The sequence below is a fragment of the Bufo gargarizans genome, chromosome 6 (genome assembly GCF_014858855.1).
Source record: "Bufo gargarizans isolate SCDJY-AF-19 chromosome 6, ASM1485885v1, whole genome shotgun sequence".
Classification (NCBI taxonomy): Eukaryota; Metazoa; Chordata; class Amphibia; order Anura; family Bufonidae; genus Bufo; species Bufo gargarizans.
Genome location: NC_058085.1, coordinates 378402543 through 378427945, shown reverse-complemented (window position 1 = coordinate 378427945; position 25403 = coordinate 378402543). Strand labels below are relative to the sequence as shown.

At 53.2% G+C, this 25403-nt stretch overlaps 1 protein-coding gene across 1 annotated transcript in view; it reads left to right on the top strand.

Moving 5' to 3' along the window:
- The first annotated feature begins 319 nt into the window (after positions 1-319).
- ATRNL1 (attractin like 1) overlaps positions 320-25403 on the top strand; it is a 130032-nt gene continuing 104948 nt past the window's right edge. The window contains exon 1 of the mRNA XM_044299757.1: positions 320-2560. Coding sequence (XP_044155692.1) covers positions 2334-2560 — 227 coding nt within the window. The 5' untranslated portion in view covers positions 320-2333. The remainder of the gene's footprint in view (positions 2561-25403) is intronic.

The window sequence follows — 25403 nt, the reverse complement described above, 5'->3', positions numbered from 1 at the left end:
GGTACAGCTGACGCCCGGTTGTCAGGTACAGCTGACGCTCGGTTGTCAGGTACAGATGACGCCCGGTTGACAGGTACAGCTGATGCCCGGTTGTCAGGTACAGCTGATGCCCGGTTGTCAGGTACAGCTGACGCCCGGTTGTCAGGTACAGATGACGCCCGGTTGTCAGGTACAGATGACGCCCGGTTGTCAGGTACAGCTGACGCCCGGTTGTCAGGTACAGCTGACGCCCGGTGTCGGGGTCTCTCAGTACCCGGGGCCCCGGTTTCTGGGCCGGGCCTCCTCCGCCTCCTCCCCCGGCCTCTGCACATGCTCCTCGGCTCTTTGTGTCGGAGGAGGCGGAGGAGGAGGCGGCCCTCATCCCCTCATCATCCTCAGCCGGTACCGGGGCCGCCATCACCCGCAGACTCCCGGAAGCGGCGGAGCCGGCAGCACATCGCGACAGGAGCCGGGACACAACGGGAGCCTATGGAGGGTTTATCGCGATAGCACGGAGCCGACACAGGGGCCCCTGCCACCTCATCCTGTGTGCTACCCCAGCCTTGTCGTGACATAGAGGACCAATCTATACAATCCTAACAATGGCCCCGATACATGAGCCTGTGGTATCTGGAGCCTAGAGGAGCCATACTGCCCCCCACCCCCTATAGACCAGCCTGACCGGCCTCTGTATACAGTGTCAGCAAAGGGGGCGCCTACACAGGAACCTATAGACCAGCCTGACCTCACCGGACCCCCATAGCGGAATCTGTATACAGTGTCAGCAAAGGGGGCGCCTGCACAGGAACCTATAGACCAGCCTGACCTCACCGGACCCCCATAGCGGAATCTGTATACAGTGTCAGCAAAGGGGGCGCCTACACAGGAACCCATAGACCAGCCTGACCCGAAGATCCTATATACTATCTGCACCCTATATCGTATCTCCTCATCATCTGGAGCCTATAGAAGATCTGATATACCATCTGCACCCTATATCTTATCTCCTCATCATCTGGAGCCTATAGAAGATCCGATATACCATCTGCACCCTATATCGTATCTCCTCATCACCTGGAGCCTATAGAAGATACTATATACCATCTGCACCCTATATCGTATCTCCTCATCATCTGGAGCCTATAGAAGATCCGATATACCATCTGCACCCTATATCGTATCTCCTCATCATCTGGAGCCTATAGAAGATCCGATATACCATCTGCACCCTATATCGTATCTCCTCATCACCTGGAGCCTATAAAGGACCCGATATACCATCTGCACCCTATATCGTATCTCCTCATCACCTGGAGCCTATAAAGGACCCGATATACTATCTGCACCCTATATCGTATCTCCTCATCATCTGGAGCCTATAGAAGATCCGATATACTATCTGCACCCTATATCGTATCTCCTCATCATCTGGAGCCTATAGAAGATCCGATATACCATCTGCACCCTATATCGTATCTCCTCATCACCTGGAGCCTATAGAAGACCCGATATACCATCTGCACCCTATATCGTATCTCCTCATCACCTGGAGCCTATAGAAGATCCGATATACCATCTGCACCCTATATCGTATCTCCTCATCACCTGGAGCCTATAGAAGATCCGATATACCATCTGCACCCTATATCTTATCATCTGGAGCCTATAGAAGATCCGATATACTATCTGCACCCTATATCGTATCTCCTCATCACCTGGAGCCTATAGAAGATCCGATATACCATCTGCACCCTATATCGTATCTCCTCATCATCTGGAGCCTATAGAAGATACTATATACTATCTGCACCCTATATCGTATCTCCTCATCACCTGGAGCCTATAGAAGATCCGATATACCATCTGCACCCTATATCTTATCACCTGGAGCCTATAGAAGATCCGATATACCATCTGCACCCTATATCGTATCTCCTCATCACCTGGAGCCTATAGAAGATACTATATACTATCTGCACCCTATACCGTATCATCTGGAGCCTATAGAAGCGGCATATACACTGTAGTCATACAGAAGGGTGCCAAGCAGCGTGCATGTCCAGAGCTCTGGGCCTTTTCTCCATATATCAGGTCCTCAGTTTATATGTGCCCAGTTGCCAGGGCTGCTAGGTGGGCACAGTGCCCAGGTGGCACAGAGGCTTCCAAATAGCATCTGTATGTAGGTGCTGGCACTGGGGAGCACTATACATGCAGCACTGATTGCGCATACACAGGTGGGCAGTGTGCCTGACTGGCACAGAGGTTTCGTTACAGTGCATAGGTGGAGGTGCGGGTGCTCAGGTCATACATGCACTGGACGTAGGGGCCTTGTGCTGCTGTAACCTGGACTTGGCATGGTGACTATGCTGTACGGGGGGACAGGGTTACCGGCCGCCATCATGTGCCCGGGGGCATCACTCCTGAGGTCTGGACTCTTCTATCTGCTGCTCTTTGCTCATAACTCCCAGGGACGCGCCTGTGAGAAGAGTCCATGCTTCTCCGGACGATGCATCAACTCCACCTGCGTGTGTGACCCGGGCTGGGTCGGAGAACAATGCCACCACTGCCAGGGAAGATTCAAGTAAGTGCCGCCATATCATATCACTGCAACCCAGGCCTGACCCCGACCACCGTGTCACCTATAGATACAACCTACAAAAACAGTGTGGTTATGTATGCTGATCCTGAGTTACATCCTTATACTCCAGAGCTGCATTCACTATTCTGCTGGTGCAGTTACTGTGTACATACATTACTTATCCTGTACTGATCCTGAGTTACATCCTGTACTATACTCCAGAGCTGCACTCACTATTCTGCTGGTGCAGTTACTGTGTACATACATTACTTATCCTGTACTGATCCTGAGTTACATCCTGTACTATACTCCAGAGCTGCACTCACTATTCTGCTGGTGCAGTCACTGTGTACATACATTTCTTATCCTGTACTGATCCTCAGTTACATCCTGTATTATACTCCAGAGCTGCACTCACTATTCTGCTGGTGCAGTCACTGTGTACATACATTACTTATCCTGTACTGATCCTGAGTTACATCCTGTATTATAGAGCTGCACTCACTATTCTGCTGGTGCAGTCACTGTGTACATACATTACTTATCCTGTACTGATCCTCAGTTACATCCTGTATTATACTCCAGAGCTGCACTCACTATTCTGCTGGTGCGGTCACTGTGTACATACATTACTTATCCTGTACTGATCCTCAGTTACATCCTGTATTATACTCCAGAGCTGCACTCACTATTCTGCTGGTGCAGTCATTGTGTACATACATTACTTATCCTGTACTGATCCTGAGTTACATCCTGTATTATACTCCAGAGCTGCACTCACTATTCTGCTGGTGCAGTCACTGTACATACATTACTTATCCTGTACTGATCCTGAGTTACATCCTGTGTTATACTCCAGAGCTGCACTCACTATTCTGCTGGTGCAGTCACTGTACATACATTACTTATCCTGTACTGATCCTGAGTTACATCCTGTGTTATACTCCAGAGCTGCACTCACTATTCTGCTGGTGCAGTCACTGTACATACATTACTTATCCTGTACTGACCCTGAGTTACATCCTGTATTATACTCCAGAGCTGCACTCACTATTCTGCTGGTGCAGTCACTGTGGACATACATTACTTATCCTGTACCGATCCTGAGTTACATCCTGTATTATACTCCAGAGCTGCACTCACTATTCTGCTGGTGCAGTCAACTGTGTACATACATTACTTATCCTGTACCGATCCTGAGTTACATCCTGTATTATACTCCAGAGCTGCACTCACTATTCTGCTGGTGCAGTCGCTGTGTACATACATTACTTATCCTGTACCGATCCTGAGTTACATCCTGTATTATACTCCAGAGCCTCCAGAGCTAAATAATGAGTGCAGCTCTGGAGTATAAGGGTATTTTCACACTTGCGGCAGGACAGATCCGACAGGCTGTTCACCCTTTCGGATCCGTCCTTCCGCTATTTCGCTGTGCCGCCGGACCGCCGCTCCGTCCCCATTGACTATAATGGGGACGGGGGTGGAGCTTCGGCGCAGTACGGCAGTGCACGGCGAAAGGCCGCCGGACTAAAAGTCCTGCATGTCCGACTTTTTAGTCCGACGGCCTCTCACCGCGAACTGCTGTACTGCGCCGAAGCTCCACCCCCGTCCTCATTATAGTCAATGGGGACGGAGCGGGGGTACAGCGAAATAGCGGAAGGACGGATCCGACAGGGTGAACATCCTGTTGGATCTGTCCTGCCGCAAGTGTGAAAATACCCTTATACTCCAGAGCTGCACTCATTATTTAGCTCTGGAGTATAATACAGGATGTAACTCAGGATCAGTACAGGATAAGTAATGTATGTACACAGTGACTCCACCAGCAGAATAGTGAGTGCAGCTCTGGAGGATAATACAGGATGTAACTCAGGATCAGTACAGGATAAGTAATGTATGTACACGGTGACTGCACCAGCAGAATAGTGAGTGCAGCTCTGGAGTATAATACAGGATGTAACTCGGGATCAGTACAGGATAAGTAATGTATGTACACAGTGACTGCACCAGCAGAATAGTGAGTGCAGCTCTGGAGTATAATACAGGATGTAACTCAGGATCAGTACAGGATAAGTAATGTATGTACACAGTGACTGCACCAGCAGAATAGTGAGTGCAGCTCTGGAGTATAATACAGGATGTAACTCTGGATCAGTACAGGATAAGTAATGTATGTACACATTGACTGCACCAGCAGAATAGTGAGTGCAGCTCTGGAGTATAATACAGGATGTAACTCAGGATCAGTACAGGATAAGTAATGTATGTACACAGTGACTGCACCAGCAGAATAGTGAGTGCAGCTCTGGAGTATAATACAGGATGTAACTCAGGATGTATGTACACGTGTACCCATGTGACTGATGGCTTCCGGACTCTTGTGCCCCCAGTTGTCGCCTCCTTTATCCACTGGCTGTAGGTTATGAACCCAGTTGTGCGGTAGTTCAGAGAATGCTGTGCTTTTGGAATTTCGGGAACATTGTTGTCTATGTGCCAGTTGTGCCATGTGACCGGAGTGTTTTTCAGTGTGGGTTCTGGGGTTCTTGTTCAGCTCCACCTGGTTCTGATTTCCAGACTGTTGATGATGATGATGATGATGCCTCTGCCGGTGTCCAGGGATCGGCAGCTCTTCCGAGGTTTCTGATGTCCTGTTGTCAGCCCCTGCGTCCCCGGGATGGGATCTCTGCTGCCATCTCCAGGGGCTGAAATCACATCCTGATCTCATACTTCTCACTGCTGGGGGATTGTTACAATGTATCCAGTTTAGCCAATCCTCTGTGAGGTATACAGGCTGGACTCCAGATGATACATCTTACCTGCACTGATACATTGTAACAGATGAACAGGAGCTCTGTGACTCTACTCGCCTGATACATTGGAATTGAGGATGAGGACCGGTCATGCGGGAGAACAGGTCAGGGCAGCCAGTACAGAATATTATAGGGTCTAACAGTATATTACGGTATAAGAGCAGAGACGCCGCCACATATAAAAGGGTCCTCCTACAATCCCCTGCTCTCCACCTCTCCCCCGTCTGTCAGCTTATAGCTCAGCCCAACCTAAGCTTCTGGTTCATGACTAGAATTCTAGAACCGCAGTGAAGACTGACACAGAGGAGGTGCAGCAGGGCCCTGCAGTTTTTTAGGTTCTTTTTTCTTTTTGCATTCCTTTCCTGTGTTTGTTTCATAAAGCTACCAGTGTGAATGGAGCCTGTACGTGCTGCACAGTAACCTGCAGTCATGCTGTGGTGTCTACAGCCTCGTCAGACTGATAGGACACAGGGGAAAGGGGCCTCTTTTAAGAACGCCCCCCCCCCCCCAAAGAAAATCCGGGACTCTTCCATTTTTTGTCATCTTGGAAAGTCCCTGTGCTTTCAGCAAACTCTGCATAAAACAATAGAAAAAGTGAATGTAAGAAACATTGTAATGTGTCCTGTTAGAGAAAAGCGCCTCTTTCTCCACTTATCAGGCATTTCTTCTGCCCCCTGATCATATTCACTCTGAATTCATGCCTAAGATGTATTGTATCGCTGAGGGATCAGGTTACAGCTGCTGCCCATAGAAATCTATGGAGAGGGGTAGGAGAGAACTGCAAGAGAGAGACAGAGACACGTACAGACAGAGGCGCTGCTGCAGTTTCTCGTAGGCTTTCTGTCTCGCTCCAGTGCTGGGTTGACGGCTGCACTGCTCAGGACTTCTGTGTAGGGGAGCAGGATCTCCGCTGTGTCCTGGGAGACATCATGGCGGCTGGTCTGTATGAGCAGAAATGTAGGATACAAGCCATGGCCGGACCTAGTGTATGCGCCGGACCTGGAGCTAATATCCGCTCCCAGGAAAGCTGGGTGTTGGTGTCAGCCTCGAACCAAATGAGGCAGCGATGCTGGTCGTCACCCAGAAACTGACACCTTCAAAGGGTTTTTCCAAGGTTTTAAAAAATTTAGCAGAGAGCAGGATTGTGCAAAATACAGAAGAAAGCAGTGATAGAAAGCTGTGGCCGTCCTCCCGGGAAGGAGACGCGTTTCTGACTTCAGACCTACTTATTCATAAACGGCGCCATTCCAGGTCATCGCAGAGTCGTATGTCCCAGCGCTGCCCCTACCGAACGTTTCGTATACGCCCCTCTATTGATAGGTGATGTCATCAATTCTAATACATGATGTCACATGGGCGGGGCTGAGGCTGTTACGGATCTTGGTGCAACGTGTGGGTAATTTCCATTTTTTTCGCCCTGCAGGTTTCGTCCGCTGTCACATGGTGTTTGGCACTAAGTGTATTATTGCACCACCGCGCCCCTTACGGTCGTAACCTGTCAAAGCTGTGACATTTTCAGGGTTAAAATGGCGCCTAATCTTTTTAAGTTTTGTGCCTTCTTTTTCTTCCATACGTTTTTCAGGTGTAAATAGTTGTAGACCGTATTCTGCGCCCGTCCTGCCAGCGTCCTCGGCTCTCACCCCTGCCTGGCATTTCATTTGACCTTTCCTTTACAAAGCTGTCAGCTGAAAATAAAGACGGCGAGGAAGCGACGGCCGCGCTCTAATTCTCTATTTTCATTAACTTCAAAAGAATCTTTTAACATTTACAGCGAGCGGCGTCCTGAGTGAGCGGCGTCCTGAGTGAGCGGCGTCCTGAGTGAGCGGCGTCCTGAGTGAGCGGCGTCCTGAGTGAGCGGCGTCCTGAGCGAGCGGCGTCCTGAGCGAGCGGCGTCCTGAGTGAGCGGCGTCCTGAGCGAGCGGCGTCCTGAGCTGAGCGAGCGGCGTCCTGAGCGAGCGGCGTCCTGAGCGAGCGGCGTCCTGAGCGAGCTGCGTCCTGAGTGAGCGGCGTCCTGAGTGAGCGGCGTCCTGAGTGATCGGTGTCCTGAGTGAGCGGCGTCCTGAGCGAGCGGCGTCCTAAGTGATCAGTGTCCTGAGCGAGCGGCGTCCTGAGTGATCAGTGTCCTGAGCGAGCGGCGTCCTGAGCGAGCGGCGTCCTAAGTGATCAGTGTCCTGAGTGAGCGGCGTCCTGAGCGAGCGGCGTCCTGAGTGATCAGTGTCCTGAGTGAGCTGCGTCCTGAGCGAGCGGTGTCCTGAGTGATCAGTGTCCTGAGTGAGCTGCGTCCTGAGTGAGCGGCGTCCTAAGTGATCAGTGTCCTGAGCGAGCAGCGTCCTGAGTGAGCGGCGTCCTAAGTGATCAGTGTCCTGAGCAAGCGGCGTCCTGAGTGAGCGGCGTCCTGAGTGAGCGGCGTCCTGAGTGAGCGGCGTCCTGAGCGAGCGGCGTCCTGAGCGAGCGGCGTCCTGAGCGAGCGGCGTCCTGAGTGATCAGTGTCCTGAGCGAGCGGCGTCCTGAGTGATCAGTGTCCTGAGCGAGCGGCATCCTGAGTGAGCGGCGTCCTGAGTGATCAGTGTCCTGAGCGAGCGGCGTCCTAAGTGATCAGTGTCCTGAGCGAGCGGCGTCCTGAGCGAGCGGCGTCCTGAGCGAGCGGCGTCCTAAGTGATCAGTGTCCTGAGTGAGCTGCGTCCTGAGTGAGCGGCGTCCTGAGTGATCAGTGTCCTGAGCGAGCGGCGTCCTAAGTGATCAGTGTCCTGAGTGAGCGGCGTCCTGAGTGATCAGTGTCCTGAGTGAGCGGCGTCCTGAGTGAGCGGCGTCCTAAGTGATCAGTGTCCTGAGCGAGCGGCGTCCTGAGTGAGCGGCGTCCTAAGTGATCAGTGTCCTGAGCGAGCGGCGTCCTGAGCGAGCGGCGTCCTGAGCGAGCGGCGTCCTGAGCGAGCGGCGTCCTGAGCGAGCGGCGTCCTGAGTGAGCGGCGTCCTGAGTGATCAGTGTCCTGAGCGAGCGGCGTCCTGAGCGAGCGGCGTCCTGAGTGAGCGGCGTCCTGAGTGATCAGTGTCCTGAGCGAGCGGCATCCTGAGTGAGCGGCGTCCTGAGTGATCAGTGTCCTGAGCGAGCGGCGTCCTAAGTGATCAGTGTCCTGAGCGAGCGGCGTCCTGAGCGAGCGGCGTCCTGAGCGAGCGGCGTCCTGAGCGAGCGGCGTCCTGAGTGAGCTGCGTCCTGAGTGAGCGGCGTCCTGAGTGATCAGTGTCCTGAGCGAGCGGCGTCCTGAGCGAGCGGCGTCCTAAGTGATCAGTGTCCTGAGTGAGCGGCGTCCTGAGTGATCAGTGTCCTGAGTGAGCGGCGTCCTGAGTGAGCGGCGTCCTAAGTGATCAGTGTCCTGAGCGAGCGGCGTCCTGAGTGAGCGGCGTCCTAAGTGATCAGTGTCCTGAGCGAGCGGCGTCCTGAGTGAGCGGCGTCCTGAGTGAGCGGCGTCCTGAGTGAGCGGCGTCCTAAGTGATCAGTGTCCTGAGCGAGCGGCGTCCTGAGCGAGCGGCGTCCTGAGTGAGCGGCGTCCTGAGTGAGCGGCGTCCTGAGTGAGCGGCGTCCTGAGTGATCAGTGTCCTGAGTGAGCGGCGTCCTGAGTTAGCGGCGTCCTAAGTGATTAGTGTCCTGAGCGAGCGGCGTCCTGAGGGAGAGGCGTCCTGAGCGAGCCGTATATACTCCATGTACATATCGGGCCGTATATACTCCATGTACATATCGGGCCGTATATACTCCATGTACATATCGGGCCGTATATACTCCATGTACATAAAGGGCCGTATATACTCCATGTACATATCGGGCCGTATATACTCCATGTACATAAAGGGCAGTATATACTCCTGGTACATATCGGGCCGTATATACTCCTGGTACATATCGGGCCGTATATACTCCTGGTACATATCGGGCCGTATATACTCCTGGTACATATAGGGGGCCGTATATACTCCTGGTACATATAGGGGGCCGTATATACTCCTGGTACATATAGGGGGCCGTATATACTCCTGGTACATATAGGGGGCCGTATATACTCCTGGTACATATAGGGGGCCGTATATACTCCTGGTACATATAGGGGGCCGTATATACTCCTGGTACATATAGGGGGCCGTATATACTCCTGGTACATATAGGGGGCCGTATATACTCCTGGTACATATAGGGGGCCGTATATACTCCTGGTACATATAGGGGGCCGTATATACTCCTGGTACATATAGGGGGCCGTATATACTCCTGGTACATATAGGGGGCCGTATATACTCCTGGTACATATAGGGGGCCGTATATACTCCTGGTACATATAGGGGGCCGCATATACTCCTGGTACATATAGGGGGCCGCATATACTCCTGGTACATATAGGGGGCCGCATATACTCCTGGTACATATAGGGGGCCGTATATACTCCATGTACATATAGGGGGCCGTATATACTCCATGTACATATAGGGGGCCGTATATACTCCATGTACATATAGGGGGCCGTATATACTCCATGTACATATCGGGCCGTATATACTCCATGTACATATCGGGCCGTATATACTCCATGTACATATCGGGCCGTATATACTCCTGGTACATATCGGGCCGTATATACTCCTGGTACATATCGGGCCGTATATACTCCTGGTACATATCGGGCCGTATATACTCCTGGTACATATCGGGGGCCGTATATACTCCTGGTACATATAGGGGGCCGTATATACTCCTGGTACATATAGGGGGCCGTATATACTCCTGGTGCATATAGGGGGCCGTATATACTCCTGGTGCATATAGGGGGCCGCATATACTCCTGGTGCATATAGGGGGCCGTATATACTCCTGGTGCATATAGGGGGCCGCATATACTCCTGGTGCATATAGGGGGCCGTATATACTCCTGGTGCATATAGGGGGCCGTATATACTCCTGGTACATATAGGGGGCCGTATATACTCCTGGTACATATAGGGGGCCGTATATACTCCTGGTACATATAGGGGGCCGTATATACTCCTGGTACATATAGGGGGCCGTATATACTCCTGGTACATATAGGGGGCCGTATATACTCCTGGTACATATAGGGGGCCGTATATACTCCTGGTGCATATAGGGGGCCGCATATACTCCTGGTACATATAGGGGGCCGTATATACTCCTTGTATCTGTTTATGTTGCATTTTTCCTTTGAAGTTGTTACAATGTATAATCTATGATAAGAGTTTGTCGCTCCTGGATGTGCGGTTATACAGCGACGCAGGATCGGGGGTTACATTATATAACCGTTCGGGAGACAACCCTTTTGAGCACCATTGGGTGTAGCTATAGAGCAGTGACGGCTAACCTCCAGCAGTGGTGAAACTACAACTCCTAGCATGCTCCATTCATTTCTATGGAGTTCTAAAAACAGCTAAGCAAGTGTGCATCTTGGGAGTTGTAGTTTTACCACAGCTGGAGTGCTGGAGGTTATCCATCACGGCTATAGGGGATCCAGAGGCAGTAGTTGCACCCGGGCCCTGGTGTATATGGGGGCCCAATGACCCACTGCACATTAGAAGGCACCATTCTTATACACGGGGGGCCCTGGTACAGAGTGCACTATACACCGTGTAATGTCCAGTGCACAGGACATTGTATGGGGCCCCTGCAGACCACCTGTACGTGAGCCCCGGGGTATGACTTGGGATGTCTGACCCTCTCCTGAGATTCATCGGCCGCGTTGCCTTCTCCTATTGGGGTGGGGGGCATTGTGATACATTTCACTCCAGGTTTCCATGGAGATTGCTGATCTGGAGTCTTCTGATTGTGGGAAGATTCCTGCAGGAAGTGGATAATGAGGGTCGGGGGAGGGGGAGGACAGTGATACATCAGGACCCGGCTGGAGTACACCCTATACCAGGGCTGGCCAACCTGCGGCTCTCCAGCTGTTGCAAAACTATAACTCCCAGCATTCCCAGACAGCCTACAGCAGGTCATCGTGGGAATTGTAGTTTTAGAACAGCTGGAGAGCCGCAGGTTGGCCAGCCCTGCCCTCTACCTGTGCAGATCTGGGATGTAGTGGGGAGGTGATGACATCACGGCTAGTCACAGTGTGGAGGTGGTGACATCACGGCTAGTCACAGTGTGGAGGTGGTGACATCATGGCTAGTCAGTGTGGAGGTGGTGACATCACGGCTAGTCACAGTGTGGAGGCGGTGACATCACGGCTAGTCACAGTGTGGAGGCGGTGACGTCAAGGCTAGTCACAGTGTGGAGGCGGTGACGTCAAGGCTAGTCAGTGTGGAGGCGGTGACGTCAAGGCTAGTCACAGTGTGGAGGCGGTGACGTCACGGCTAGTCACAGTGTGGAGGCGGTGACATCACGGCTAGTCACAGTGTGGAGGCGGTGACATCACGGCTAGTCACAGTGTGGAGGCGGTGACGTCAAGGCTAGTCACAGTGTGGAGGTGGTGACATCACGGCTAGTCACAGTGTGGAGGCGGTGACGTCAAGGCTAGTCACAGTGTGGAGGTGGTGACATCACGGCTAGTCACAGTGGAGGCGGTGACGTCAAGGCTAGTCACAGTGTGGAGGCGGTGACGTCAAGGCTAGTCACAATGTGGAGGCGGTGAGATCACGGCTAGTCACAGTGTGGAGGCGGTGACGTCAAGGCTAGTCACAGTGTGGAGGTGATGACATCACGGCTAGTCACAGTGTGGAGGTGGTGACATCATGGCTAGTCACAGTGTGGAGGTGGTGACATCACGGCTAGTCACAGTGTGGAGGCGGTGACGTCAAGGCTAGTCACAGTGTGGAGGTGGTGACATCACGGCTAGTCACAGTGTGGAGGCGGTGACGTCAAGGCTAGTCACAGTGTGGAGGTGGTGACATCACGGCTAGTCACAGTGTGGAGGCGGTGACGTCAAGGCTAGTCACAGTGTGGAGGTGGTGACATCACGGCTAGTCACAGTGTGGAGGCGGTGACGTCAAGGCTAGTCACAGTTTGGAGGCGGTGACGTCAAGGCTAGTCACAGTGTGGAGGCGGTGACGTCAAGGCTAGTCACAATGTGGAGGCGGTGAGATCACGGCTAGTCACAGTGTGGAGGCGGTGACGTCAAGGCTAGTCACAGTGTGGAGGTGATGACATCACGGCTAGTCACAGTGTGGAGGTGGTGACATCATGGCTAGTCACAGTGTGGAGGTGGTGACATCATGGCTAGTCACAGTGTGGAGGTGGTGACATCACGGCTAGTCACAGTGTGGAGGCGGTGACGTCAAGGCTAGTCACAGTGTGGAGGCGGTGACGTCAAGGCTAGTCACAGTGTGGAGGCGGTGACGTCAAGGCTAGTCACAGTGTGGAGGTGGTGACATCACGGCTAGTCACAGTGTGGAGGCGGTGACATCACGGCTAGTCACAGTGTGGAGGCGGTGACATCACGGCTAGTCACAGTGTGGAGGCGGTGACATCACGGCTAGTCACAGTGTGGAGGCAGCTCTGCTCTGTAAATGAACAGCTCGGATCAGTGATTCCTGATCGTCTGTGGAGTCTGGCTACTGGGGGCAGATAGGGGAGTTTTGGGGCCCTAGGATGGCAGAGTTACTGCGGCCCCCGGGTAGGCATTGCCCAGTGCTGCTGATGGTGATTAGTCAGTCATTTTAGTCATGTGATCTCAGCAAATCTTGGGAAGATCCGGCGTCGCCCACAGTCACTGGTCCGGGTGCTGCAGAGTCCTTTACTGTGTGGGACCCGATGGCAAAAGGTGGATTTCTAGGTAGGCATGGGAAACAGTAACCGGTATCACTGGCAGCACATGGCAGAGCGGGGGAGGGGCACAGGGCAGTTACAGTGTGGGTATTATACCAGTTCTGTCTACAGGCACAGCGCCAGCCTGCCAGTTATCATCCTACTGGTGCCAGTCTGTCAATACTAGTCTGTGCCAGCCTGGCTGTGATCAGACGCAGTGGGCACCAGACGTCACAGGAGGAGGAATCTCATCATTATAATGATCACTCCAGCGGATTCACTGCCCACAGGTGCCAATTGTGCCCGGCTCTAATCTGCCAACTATAAATCTAATGACAGGAAATACAAGGAGTAGAAGGTCCTTGATCAGCAGCACAGAGTATTTCAGAACAGGACTGTAATGATGCCTGTGGTGACAAGCTGTGCCTGACAGAGGTGGCATAATGAGAGGAGGAGAATGGAGACTGGAGGGAGGTCACATAGTGGAAGGAGCAGGGTCCTCCCAGCAGCACAGAGGATTTCAGCAGAGGAGTGTGCTGATCTTGTGGAGGTCACAGGATGAGAGTTACATAGTAGAAGGAGCAGGGTCCTCCCAGCAGCACAGATGATTTCAGGAGAGGAGTGTGCTGATCTTGTGGAGGTCACAGGATGAGAATTACATAGTAGAAGGAGCAAGGCCCCAGCAGCACAGAGGATTTCAGGAGAGCAGTGTGCTGATCTAGTGGAAGTCACAGGATGAGAGTTACATAGTGGAAGGAGCAGGGTCCTCCCAGCAGCACAGAAGATTTCAGGAGAGGAGTGTGCTGATCTTGTGGAGGTCACACACAGAGAGTTACATAGAGGAAGGAACAGGGTCCCAGTAGCACAGAGGATTTCAGGAGAGGAGTGTGCTGATCTTGTTGAGGTCACAGAATGAATGTTACATAGTAGAAGGAGGAGGGTCCCAGCAGCACAGAGGATTTCGGGAGAGGAGTGCGCTGATCTTGTGGAGGTCACACACGGAGAGTTACATAGAGGAAGGAACAGGGTCCCAGCAGCACAGAGGATTTCAGGAGAGGAGTGTGCTGATCTTGTGGAGGTCACAGGATGAGAGTGAGGAGAATGGAGACTGGAGGGAGGTCACATAGTGGAAGGAGCAGGGTCCTCCCAGCAGCACAGAGGATTTCAGGAGAGGAGTGTGCTGATCTTGTGGAGGTCACAGGATGAGAGTTACATAGTAGAAGGAGCAGGGTCCTCCCAGCAGCACAGATGATTTCAGGAGAGGAGTGTGCTGATCTTGTGGAGGTCACAGGATGAGAATTACATAGTAGAAGGAGCAAGGCCCCAGCAGCACAGAGGATTTCAGAAGAGCAGTGTGCTGATCTAGTGGAAGTCACAGGATGAGAGTTACATAGTGGAAGGAGCAGGGTCCTCCCAGCAGCACAGAAGATTTCAGGAGAGGAGTGTGCTGATCTTGTGGAGGTCACACACAGAGAGTTACATAGAGGAAGGAACAGGGTCCCAGTAGCACAGAGGATTTCAGGAGAGGAGTGTGCTGATCTTGTTGAGGTCACAGAATGAATGTTACATAGTAGAAGGAGCAGGGTCCCAGCAGCACAGAGGATTTCGGGAGAGGAGTGCGCTGATCTTGTGGAGGTCACACACAGAGAGTTACATAGAGGAAGGAACAGGGTCCCAGCAGCACAGAGGATTTCGGGAGAGGAGTGCGCTGATCGTGTGGAGGTCACAGGATGAGAGTTACATAGTGGAAGGAGCAGGGTCCTCCCAGCAGCACAGAGGATTTGAGGAGAGGAGTGTGCTGATGGATGTGAAGACCTGTGATGTGGAGATAGGTGGGGGTAACAGATCTACTTCCTGTTGGGTATAATTGGGTCTCCCCTTGGGCTGCGTCACTGGAGCGGAGGGTGCGGCATTCCTCTGGGAATGCTGGGTGATCGCCGCTGTGGGCGTTGTAATGGCAGCCATTTTTCTTTGCACCCAGCTTTTCCCAGAGACAGATAAAGCTTATGTCCACAGCAAAATCCACAGCAGAAAAATCTGCAGCTAAAAACAGGTCGTTTTTGGAGGAGTTTTTACCAGAGTTTTGGGGAGAATCTTTCCTGCACCCCATAGCACCCGCGGTCAGATCCGCCTCCACCATTGTACACAAGGTGGAGGGTTTAACATTAAAGTCAGTGGAGACCGCCCATCCTCCGCTGCTGATTCAGCGTCAGATTTGAGCCGTGTGAACACAGCCTTGAATGAAACCAATTTCCTGGAACGTTTTTTACTTCTCAGGATTCGCCCTGTTCTTGTGGATCGGATGACGGCGTTATTGGGGCGCTCATCGCCATGTTGGGTACGTCACGGCGACGCTAATGACAGTGCCTGCTCCTGATTACGGAGGTCTGAGCGTGCCGGAGAACGAGGCGCTGAGCACGTGACCTTACAGTCCTATACTCCAGTCACACCCAGAGCTGCATTCTCATATACAGCAGGTCATCTAACCTGTTGTCAGAGTCATCTGTTCTGCACAGGGATATGGCAGAGTTGTGAATGCAGCTCTAGATGTGACTGGAGCATTAGACATGATGGAGCCCTGGAGGACCCGGGGACCCCTTTATAGTAAAGAGTTTAACATTCATCTCGTTCCAGTTCTATAAATGAGGTCTCCGGGGACGAAGCGCTGAGCAGAGTCGATACGTTACGTGATCACTTCCACATGTCCCTCTAATTACTGTCCCCCCGCTGGGCTTGAGATGAGACATTCCACTGCAGCAGTATAGCACTACTACTCCCAGCATGCTGCAAGAACAGCACCCCACTATAAGAAATGCAGGGTGTTGTAGTTCCACATCAGTTGAAGAATAAAAAGTATTCCTAGAGTATATAGGAAGTCAGAGTTCTTCCTAATCATTTCCCATATTGCATCATTCTGAGTGGCCGGTTGTCGGGTTACATGCAGCAGCGGCTCACATTGTAGTTCTAAGGCCCAGGAGAGGCGGAGGCTGTGCCCTGTGCAGCAGCGGCTCACATTGTAGTTATAAGGCCCCGGAGAGGCGGCGCCCTGTGCAGCAGCTGCTCACATTGTAGTTATAAGGCCCAGGAGAGGCGGAGGCTGTGCCCATTGCAGCAGCGGCTCACATTGTAGTTATAAGGCCCAGGAGAGGCGGAGGCTGTGCCCTGTGCAGCAGCGGCTTACATTGTAGTTATAAGGCCCCGGAGAGGCGGAGGCTGCGCCCTGTGTAGCAGCGGCTCACATTGTAGTTATAAGGCCCCGGAGAGGCGAGGCTGTGCCCGGTGCAGCAGCGGCTCACATTGTAGTTATAAGGCCCAGGAGAGGCGAGGCTGTGCCCTGTGCAGCAGCGGCTCACATTGTAGTTATAAGGCCCCGGAGAGGCGAGGCTGCGCCCTGTGCAGTAGCGGCTCACATTGTAGTTATAAGGCCCAGGAGAGGCGAGGCTGTGCCCTGTGCAGCAGCGGCTCACATTGTAGTTCTAAGGCCCCGGAGAGGCGGAGGCTGCGCCCTGTGCAGTAGCGGCTCACATTGTAGTTATAAGGCCCAGGAGAGGCGGAGGCTGTGCCCGGTGCAGCAGCGGCTCACATTGTAGTTATAAGGCCCCGGAGAGGCGAAGGCTGTGCCCTGTGCAGCAGCGGCTCACATTGTAGTTCTAAGGCCCAGGAGAGGCGGAGGCTGTGCCCTGTGCAGCAGCGGCTCACATTGTAGTTCTAAGGCCCAGGAGAGGCGGAGGCTGTGCCCTGTGCAGCAGCGGCTCACATTGTAGTTATAAGGCCCAGGAGAGGCGGAGGCTGCGCCCTGTGCAGCAGCGGCTCACATTGTAGTTATAAGGCCCCGGAGAGGCGGAGGCTGCGCCCTGTGCAGCAGCGGCTCATATTGTAGTTATAAGGCCCAGGAGAGGCGAGGCTGCGCCCTGTGCAGCAGCGGCTCATATTGTAGTTATAAGGCCCAGGAGAGGTGGAGGCTGTGCCCTGTGCAGCAGCGGCTCACATTGAGGTTCTAAGGCCCAGGAGAGGCGGAGGCTGCGCCCTGTGCAGCAGCGGCTCACATTGAGGTTCTAAGGCCCAGGAGAGGCGGAGGCTGCGCCCTGTGCAGCAGCGGCTCACATTGAAGTTATAAGGCCCCGGAGAGGCGGAGGCTGTGCCCTGTGCAGCAGCGGCTCACATTGTAGTTCTAAGGCCCAGGAGAGGCGGAGGCTGCGCCCTGTGCAGCAGCGGCTCACATTGTAGTTATAAGGCCCCGGAGAGGCGGAGGCTGTGCCCTGTGCAGCAGCGGCTCACATTGTAGTTATAAGGCCCAGGAGAGGCGGAGGCTGTGCCCTGTGCAGCAGCGGCTCACATTGTAGTTATAAGGCCCAGGAGAGGCGAGACTGTGCCCTGTGCAGCAGCGGCTCACATTGTAGTTATAAGGCCCAGGAGAGGCGGAGGCTGTGCCCGGTGCAGCAGCGGCTCACATTGTAGTTATAAGGCCCAGGAGAGGCGGAGGCTGCGCCCTGTGCAGCAGCGGCTCACATTGTAGTTATAAGGCCCAGGAGAGGCGAGACTGCGCCCTGTGCAGCAGCGGCTCACATTGTAGTTCTAAGGCCCAGGAGAGGCGAGGCTGTGCCCTGTGCAGCAGCGGCTCACATTGTAGTTCTAAGGCCCAGGAGAGGCGGAGGCTGTGCCCTGTGCAGCAGCGGCTCACATTGTAGTTATAAGGCCCCGGAGAGGCGGAGGCTGTGCTCTGTGCAGCATCGGCTCACATTGTAGTTATAAGGCCCCGGAGAGGCGGAGGCTGTGCCCGGTGCAGCAGCGGCTCACATTGTAGTTATAAGGCCCAGGAGAGGTGGAGGCTGTGCCCTGTGCAGCAGCGGCTCACATTGTAGTTCTAAGGCCCAGGAGAGGCGGAGGCTGTGCCCGGTGCAGCAGCGGCTCACATTGTAGTTATAAGGCCCCGGAGAGGCGGAGGCTGTGCCCTGTGCAGCAGCGGCTCACATTGTAGTTATAAGGCCCCGGAGAGGCGGAGGCTGCGCCCTGTGCAGCAGCGGTTCACATTGTAGTTCTAAGGCCCAGGAGAGGCGGAGGCTGCGCCCTGTGCAGCAGCGGCTCACATTGTAGTTATAAGGCCCAGGAGAGGCGGAGGCTGTGCCCTGTGCAGCAGCGGCTCACATTGTAGTTCTAAGGCCCAGGAGAGGCGGAGGCTGTGCCCTGTGCAGCAGCGGCTCACATTGTAGTTATAAGGCCCAGGAGAGGCGGAGGCTGTGCCCGGTGCAGCAGCGGCTCACATTGTAGTTATAAGGCCCAGGAGAGGCGGAGGCTGTGCCCTGTGTAGCAGCGGCTCACATTGTAGTTATAAGGCCCCGGAGAGGCGGAGGCTGAGCCCTGTGCAGCAGCGGCTCACATTGTAGTTATAAGGCCCAGGAGAGGCGGAGGCTGCGCCCTGTGTAGCAGCGGCTCACATTGTAGTTCTAAGGCCCAGGAGAGGCGGAGGCTGTGCCCTGTGCAGCAGCGGCTCACATTGTAGTTCTAAGGCCCAGGAGAGGTGGAGGCTGTGCCCTGTGCAGCAGCGGCTCACATTGTAGTTATAAGGCCCAGGAGAGGCGGAGGCTGTGCCCTGTGCAGCAGCGGCTCACATTGTAGTTATAAGGCCCAGGAGAGGTGGAGGCTGTGCCCTGTGCAGCAGCGGCTCACATTGTAGTTATAAGGCCCCGGAGAGGCGAGGCTGTGTCCTGTGCAGCAGCGGCTCACATTGTAGTTATAAGGCCCCGGAGAGGCGGAGGCTGTGCCCTGTGCAGCAGCGGCTCACATTGTAGTACTAAGGCCCAGGAGAGGCGGAGGCTGTGCCCGGTGCAGCAGCGGCTCACATTGTAGTTATAAGGCGCAGGAGAGGCGGAGGCTGCTCCCTGTGTAGCAGCGGCTCACATTGTAGTTATAAGGCCCAGGAGAGGCGGAGGCTGTGCCCTGTGCAGCAGCGGCTCACATTGTAGTTTTAAGGCCCAGGAGAGGCGAGGCTGTGCCCGGTGCAGCAGCGGCTCACATTGTAGTTATAAGGCCCCGGAGAGGCGGAGGCTGCTCCCTGTGTAGCAGCGGCTCACATTGTAGTTATAAGGCCCAGGAGAGGCGGAGGCTGCGCCCTGTGTAGCAGCGGCTCACATTGTAGTTCTAAGGCCCAGGAGAGGCGGAGGCTGTGCCCTGTGCAGCAGCGGCTCACATTGTAGTTATAAGGCCCCGGAGAGGCGGAGGCTGCGCCCTGTGCAGCAGAGGCTCACATTGTAGTTCTAAGGCCCAGGAGAGGTGAGGCTGTGCCCGGTGCAGCAGCGGCTCACATTGTAGTTATAAGGCCCCGGAGAGGCGGAGGCTGCGCCCTGTGCAGCAGCGGCTCACATTGTAGTACTAAGGCCCAGGAGAGGCGGAGGCTGTGCCCGGTGCAGCAGCGGCTCACATTGTAGTTATAAGGCCCAGGAGAGGCGGAGGCTGTGCCCTGTGCAGCAGCGGCTCACATTGTAGTTATAAGGCCCCGGAGAGGCGGAGGCTGTGCCCGGTGCAGCAGCGGCTCACATTGTAGTTATAAGGCCCCGGAGAGGCGGAGGCTGTGCCCGGTGCAGCAGCGGCTCACATTGTAGTTATAAGGCCCAGGAGAGGCGGAGGCTGCGCCCTGTGCAGCAGCGGCTCACATTGTAGTTATAAGGCCCAGGAGAGGCGGAGGCTGCGCCCTGTGCAGCAGCGGCTCACATTGTAGTTATAAGGCCCAGGAGAGGCGAGACTGCGCCCTGTGCAGCAGCGGCTCACATTGTAGTTATAAGGCCCCGGAGAGGCGGAGGCTGTGCCCGGTGCAGCAGCGGCTCACATTGTAGTTATAAGGCCCCGGAGAGGCGGAGGCTGTGCCCGGTGCAGCAGCGGCTCACATTGTAGTTATAAGGCCCAGGAGAGGCGGAGGCTGCGCCCTGTGCAGCAGCGGCTCACATTGTAGTTATAAGGCCCAGGAGAGGCGGAGGCTGTGCCCGGTGCAGCAGCGGCTCACATTGAGGTTCTAAGGCCCAGGAGAGGTGGAGGCTGTGCCCTGTGCAGCAGAGGCTCACATTGTAGTTATAAGGCCCAGGAGAGGCGGAGGCTGTGCCCTGTGCAGCAGCGGGCAGCATGTCACAGGTAATATGTGAACTCCATCACGGAGAAAGGCGGACGTGATCCCACGCGGGGTTAAGGAGATCAGCAGATGCAGCAGTCCTGACACAGGATTACAGGGAGCCGCCATATGTATATAGGGCCACAGGAGCAGCCGGGCCCCTTCAGTTCTGAAGCTTTTTTGCAATTTCTCCTCATTTCTTAGATCACTGCTTGCTGTCAGTGAATTGAAACCTCACCATTTACATCCTGACTGTAGTCCTGCTCACACAGCTGATGGGCTTGTTACAGTGTATCGGTGTAGACGATTCTTTGTGAGGATTTATTCATAGAAAGCTGGAGAATCGCTTTGTCACATGACAAACCTAAAGGGGGTGGAGCCTGACACCTGTTTGTTGTCATGGAGATCACCGCCACCAGCTGTTACAATGTATACACCTCCAGGCTGTAACAGGGGAGGGTTGTTCCTGCTTTTTATATAACGGGTTTATCTCAGTTTCCTGTCACCATTTTTGCGGTCGTCGCGTGGTTTCCGCTCCTCTCCATATTCTGTGATTCTCTTAACATTTCCCGGGAGTTGTCAGTTACCCGCGATTTTACACGAGCGTCCGTCTCTCATCCCCTGGGTGGTTACCATGGAAACCGCAGACCCAGCGCAGAGCGGAGCCGTACAGTGACCCTGGCTTTATGGCATTACTGCGCCGGCGTCCTGACAGCGAATGGTAAATGCAATGGAATCCGGGAAGATTTATATCACGTGAGCGACGGAGGCCCCGACTGACGTACAGCGAGGTCACGAAGTGGCGCCGTCGTCATTAACCGGTTGTTTTTGTTTCAGTTATTTAGTTATTGGAACGTCAGTGCGGGTGTTCACGGGTTGTCATTGTGGCGGTACACAGGTTGTCAGAGTGAATATACACAAGAGGCCCGGGGTGTGCCGGTGTAGACTGTAAGCTCTGGGGGTTAGTAGCAATATAGTGTCTATATCATTGTCATTATGATGAGGGTAGTGGTCAGTAATCTACACTGCTCATCACGATGAGGGTAGTGGTCAGTAATCTACACAGCTCATCACGATGAGGGTAGTGGTCAGTAATATACACAGCTCGTCACGATGAGGGTAGTGGTCAGTAATATACACAGCTCGTCACGATGAGGGTAGTGGTCAGTAATATACACAGCCCGTCATGATGAGGGTAGTGGTCAGTAATATACACAGCTCGTCACGATGAGGGTAGTGGTCAGTAATCTACACATCTTGTCACGATGAGGGTAGTGGTCAGTAATCTACACATCTCGTCACGATGAGGATAGTGGTCAGTAATATACACAGCTCGTCACGATGAGGGTAGTGGTCAGTAATCTACACATCTCGTCACGATGAGGGTAGTGGTCAGTAATATACACAGCTCGTCACGATGAGGGTAGTGGTCAGTAATATACACAGCTCGTCACGATGAGGGTAGTGGTCAGTAATCTACACATCTCGTCACGATGAGGGTAGTGGTCAGTAATATACACAGCTCGTCACAATGAGGGTAGTGGTCAGTAATATACACAGCTCGTCACGATGAGGGTAGTGGTCAGTAATCTACACAGCTCGTCACGATGAGGGTAGTGGTCAGTAATCTACACAGCTCGTCACGATGAGGGTAGTGGTCAGTAATCTACACATCTCGTCACGATGAGGGTAGTGGTCAGTAATCTACACATCTCGTCACGATGAGGGTCGTCTGTATCTGGATGGTGCTCGTTCTTGTCAGCAGATGAAACCATCCTCTACTGGTGTCGGTCTGTTCACCGCGTGTGCCGTTACGTAACCACTGCTCCCAACATGTCCTAACAGCTCGGTCTGAGCGGTCTAGATGGCGGAAATTCATGTCTTCTACAGGCATGTCTAGGTGTCAGCGATCTCTCACCAAGAGGAACACTACCCAAAAGTAGCCTCTGAGAGCCTTTTTATAGAACGGTAGGGAAAGCTCTTTTACGCCCTCTAGTGGCAGTACTCAGTGAGACTGAAGTGCAGGACATTTCTATCTGGAGGGGTGGTCATTGAGTGTATTATACATTTCCTTGCCATTATGATGAGGGTAGTAGTCAGTAATATGTATCAGTGTCATCATGATGATGAGTTCCTCAGTCCTGGCCCCTCCCTGATCTCGTATTAATGGTTTCCTTCTAGTAAAAGAAAAAGTCTTGTTTCTGTGTCCGGGCCCCGCGCCTCGTCATAGATCCAGAGCTCAGCCAAAAACATGTGCAGGATGTGCGCGGAGTCGGTGATGTCATCTCTATATGGTGTGAGGATGGTGATGTCATCTCTATATGGTGTGAGGATGGTGATGTCATCTCTATATGGTGTGAGGATGGCGATGTCATCTCTATATGGTGTGGGGATGGCGATGTAATCTCTATATGGTGTGAGGATGGTAAAGTCATCTCTATATGGTGTGAGGATGGTAAAGTCATCTCTATATGGTGTGAGGATGGTAAAGTCATCTCTATATGGTGTGAGGATGGTAAAGTCATCTCTATATGGTGTGAGGTCGGTGATGTCATCTCTATATGGTGTGAGGATGGTGATGTCATCTCTATATGGTGTGAGGATGGTGATGTCATCTCTATGGTGTGGGGATGGCGATGTCATCTCTATATGGTGTGGGGATGGTGATGTCATCTCTATATGGTGTGAGGATGGTGATGTCATCTCTATGGTGTGGGGATGGCGATGTCATCTCTATATGGTGTGAGGATGGTAAAGTCATCTCTATATGGTGTGAGGATGGTAAAGTCATCTCTATATGGTGTGAGGATGGTGATGTCATCTCTATGGTGTGGGGATGGTAAAGTCATCTCTATGTGGTGTGAGGATGGTGATGTCATCTCTATATGGTGTGAGGACGGTGATGTCATCTCTATATGGTGTGGGGATGGTGATGTCATCTCTATATGGTGTGAGGATGGTAAAGTCATCTCTATATGGTGTGAGGATGGTAAAGTCATCTCTATATGGTGTGAGGACGGTGATGTCATCTCTATATCGTGTGGGGACGGTGATGTCATCTCTATATGGTGTGAGGACGGTGATGTCATCTCTGTATATTGTGAGGACGGTGATGTCATCTCTGTATATTGTGAGGACGGTGATGTCATCTCTGTATATTGTGAGGATGGTGATGTCATCTCTTTATATTTTGCGGATGGTGATGTCATCTCTTTATATTTTGCGGATGGTGATGTCATCTCTATATTGTGTGAGGATGGTGATGTCATCTCTGTATGGTGTGAGGATGGTGATGTCATCTCTGTATATTGTGAGGATGGTGATGTCATCTCTGTATATTGTGAGGATGGTGATTGTGACGAAACCAATCTCGCCACAGTGTTTTGGAGGGGGCTGGTTGCCAGCCTCCTGCCTCAGGATTATGGCCCATACTAACTTTAAAGAACACAGGCGGCCGCACAGCTTAAATCTGTCTTTGGAATTGTATTTTGTTATGTGAGGGCACCCAGATGGCTAGTTTAATTGTATTCGTGTGGTCTGAGTGCCATTCACCTAATGATATGCACTCAGACTTGAGCTATCTGGGGATATGTTAAATGTCTGTGGTTGCTGGGAGGGTGTGACATTGTGTGTTATAATGGTGATTTCTGTCCTGTTGTCCCCACATGTGTATTGGCGATCTCCCTTTGTCCTGAGAGATAATTGGATTATTCCTCGGTTGTCTCTGGGGCAGAGAGGAGGAAACCATGATGCATTGTGGGGATGTGTTGTATCTGTTCGGTGTGTCGCAGTCTCCATTCTGGTCCCCTGGGGGCGTGTCCACCAGATGGGGACCTGCATAAATACGGGCGGGTAGCCCTCAATAAAGTGTTCCTGTTTTATCCTTCATCATGTTGAGACTGGTGTTTGGATAACTGATCAAAACTGGGGGATTGCTATACGCTGACGATTTGCTATACTCCCCTGGCATAACTACTAGCTCTTGTAAGAGCTGTTCCTGCTCTCTGGCTGTAGGAGAGGTTCACCCACTGGAGCCTGGAGCCTTGTCGTAGGTCCAGCGTGGGTGGAGGACGGTGAGACCCCAACCAAGCTGCGGCGGTTCGTGGGGTCTGCAGGGCGTACGGTGTCAAGTGGAGTGCTTGGAGTCCTCGGAAAGCACTAGGAGCATCTATCGACGGAGGTACTCAGTCGGGGTGCTAGGAGATCCGTTACAGTGATGTCATCTCTCTATAGCGTGAGGATGGTGATGTCATCTCTATATTTGGAGGATTGTGATGTCATCAGCCTGCTCATGGTAGATTGGGTCGTTGATGGTAACTGTGCTGATTGTGTACATTTTGGATTTTTGTGGACACTTCACCTCTTGCGGTAATTTCCAGGCTGGAGCGGCAGATTCCGGTTCTCGTCCTCGCTGGCACTGGGTGGCAGAGCAGGTGCCTTGTAAAGGGCTTCATCATTGCCGGCAAGTAGCCCTGGGAACCGTGCTCTCTGTCTGGGCAGCGCCCCAAATTCCTGACGTTGAAGACACTTGACTCTTGTTCCTGCCAAGCACTCCAGCGTATTCTCACCTCCTTCCAGACAAGTGCGGCCTCCGTGTCATCAAAGCCTTTAAGTAGCTGCTAAATCCTTCACGACCCCGGGTCACACTGAGGACCATTCCACACACCGCGACCACGGCAAGTCCGCGATGATCTCATCTGTCTACGTTATCTCATTCATCCCCCATGGAGGAACCTTATCTGACAATAAGGGCTCGTTCACACGAACGTGTGCCGCCCGTTGCCGTATTGCGGACCGCATTTGCGGATCCGCAATACACGTGCACCGTTCTGTGTGCATTTGGCATCACGGATGCGGTCCCATTCACTTCAGTGGGTCCGCAAATCCGGAGATGCGGAACGGAAGCACGGAATGGAACACTACAGGAGCGCTACGGAGTGCTTTCTGGGGTTCCAATCCATGCCTCCACCCCACAAAAAGATAGAACATGCTCTACCTTTTTGCAGAACGGAGGGATCGCGGACCCATTCAAGTGAATAGGTCCACGATCCCCATGTGGCTGCCCCACGGACAGTGCCCGTGGATTGCGGACCACAGCACGGGCACGGTCTTCACACGTTCGTGTGAACGAGCCCTAAATATCACTTCACAGAGCGCCCCTAGTGGCCGGGAGGTGCCTGACCGCACACTGGATAT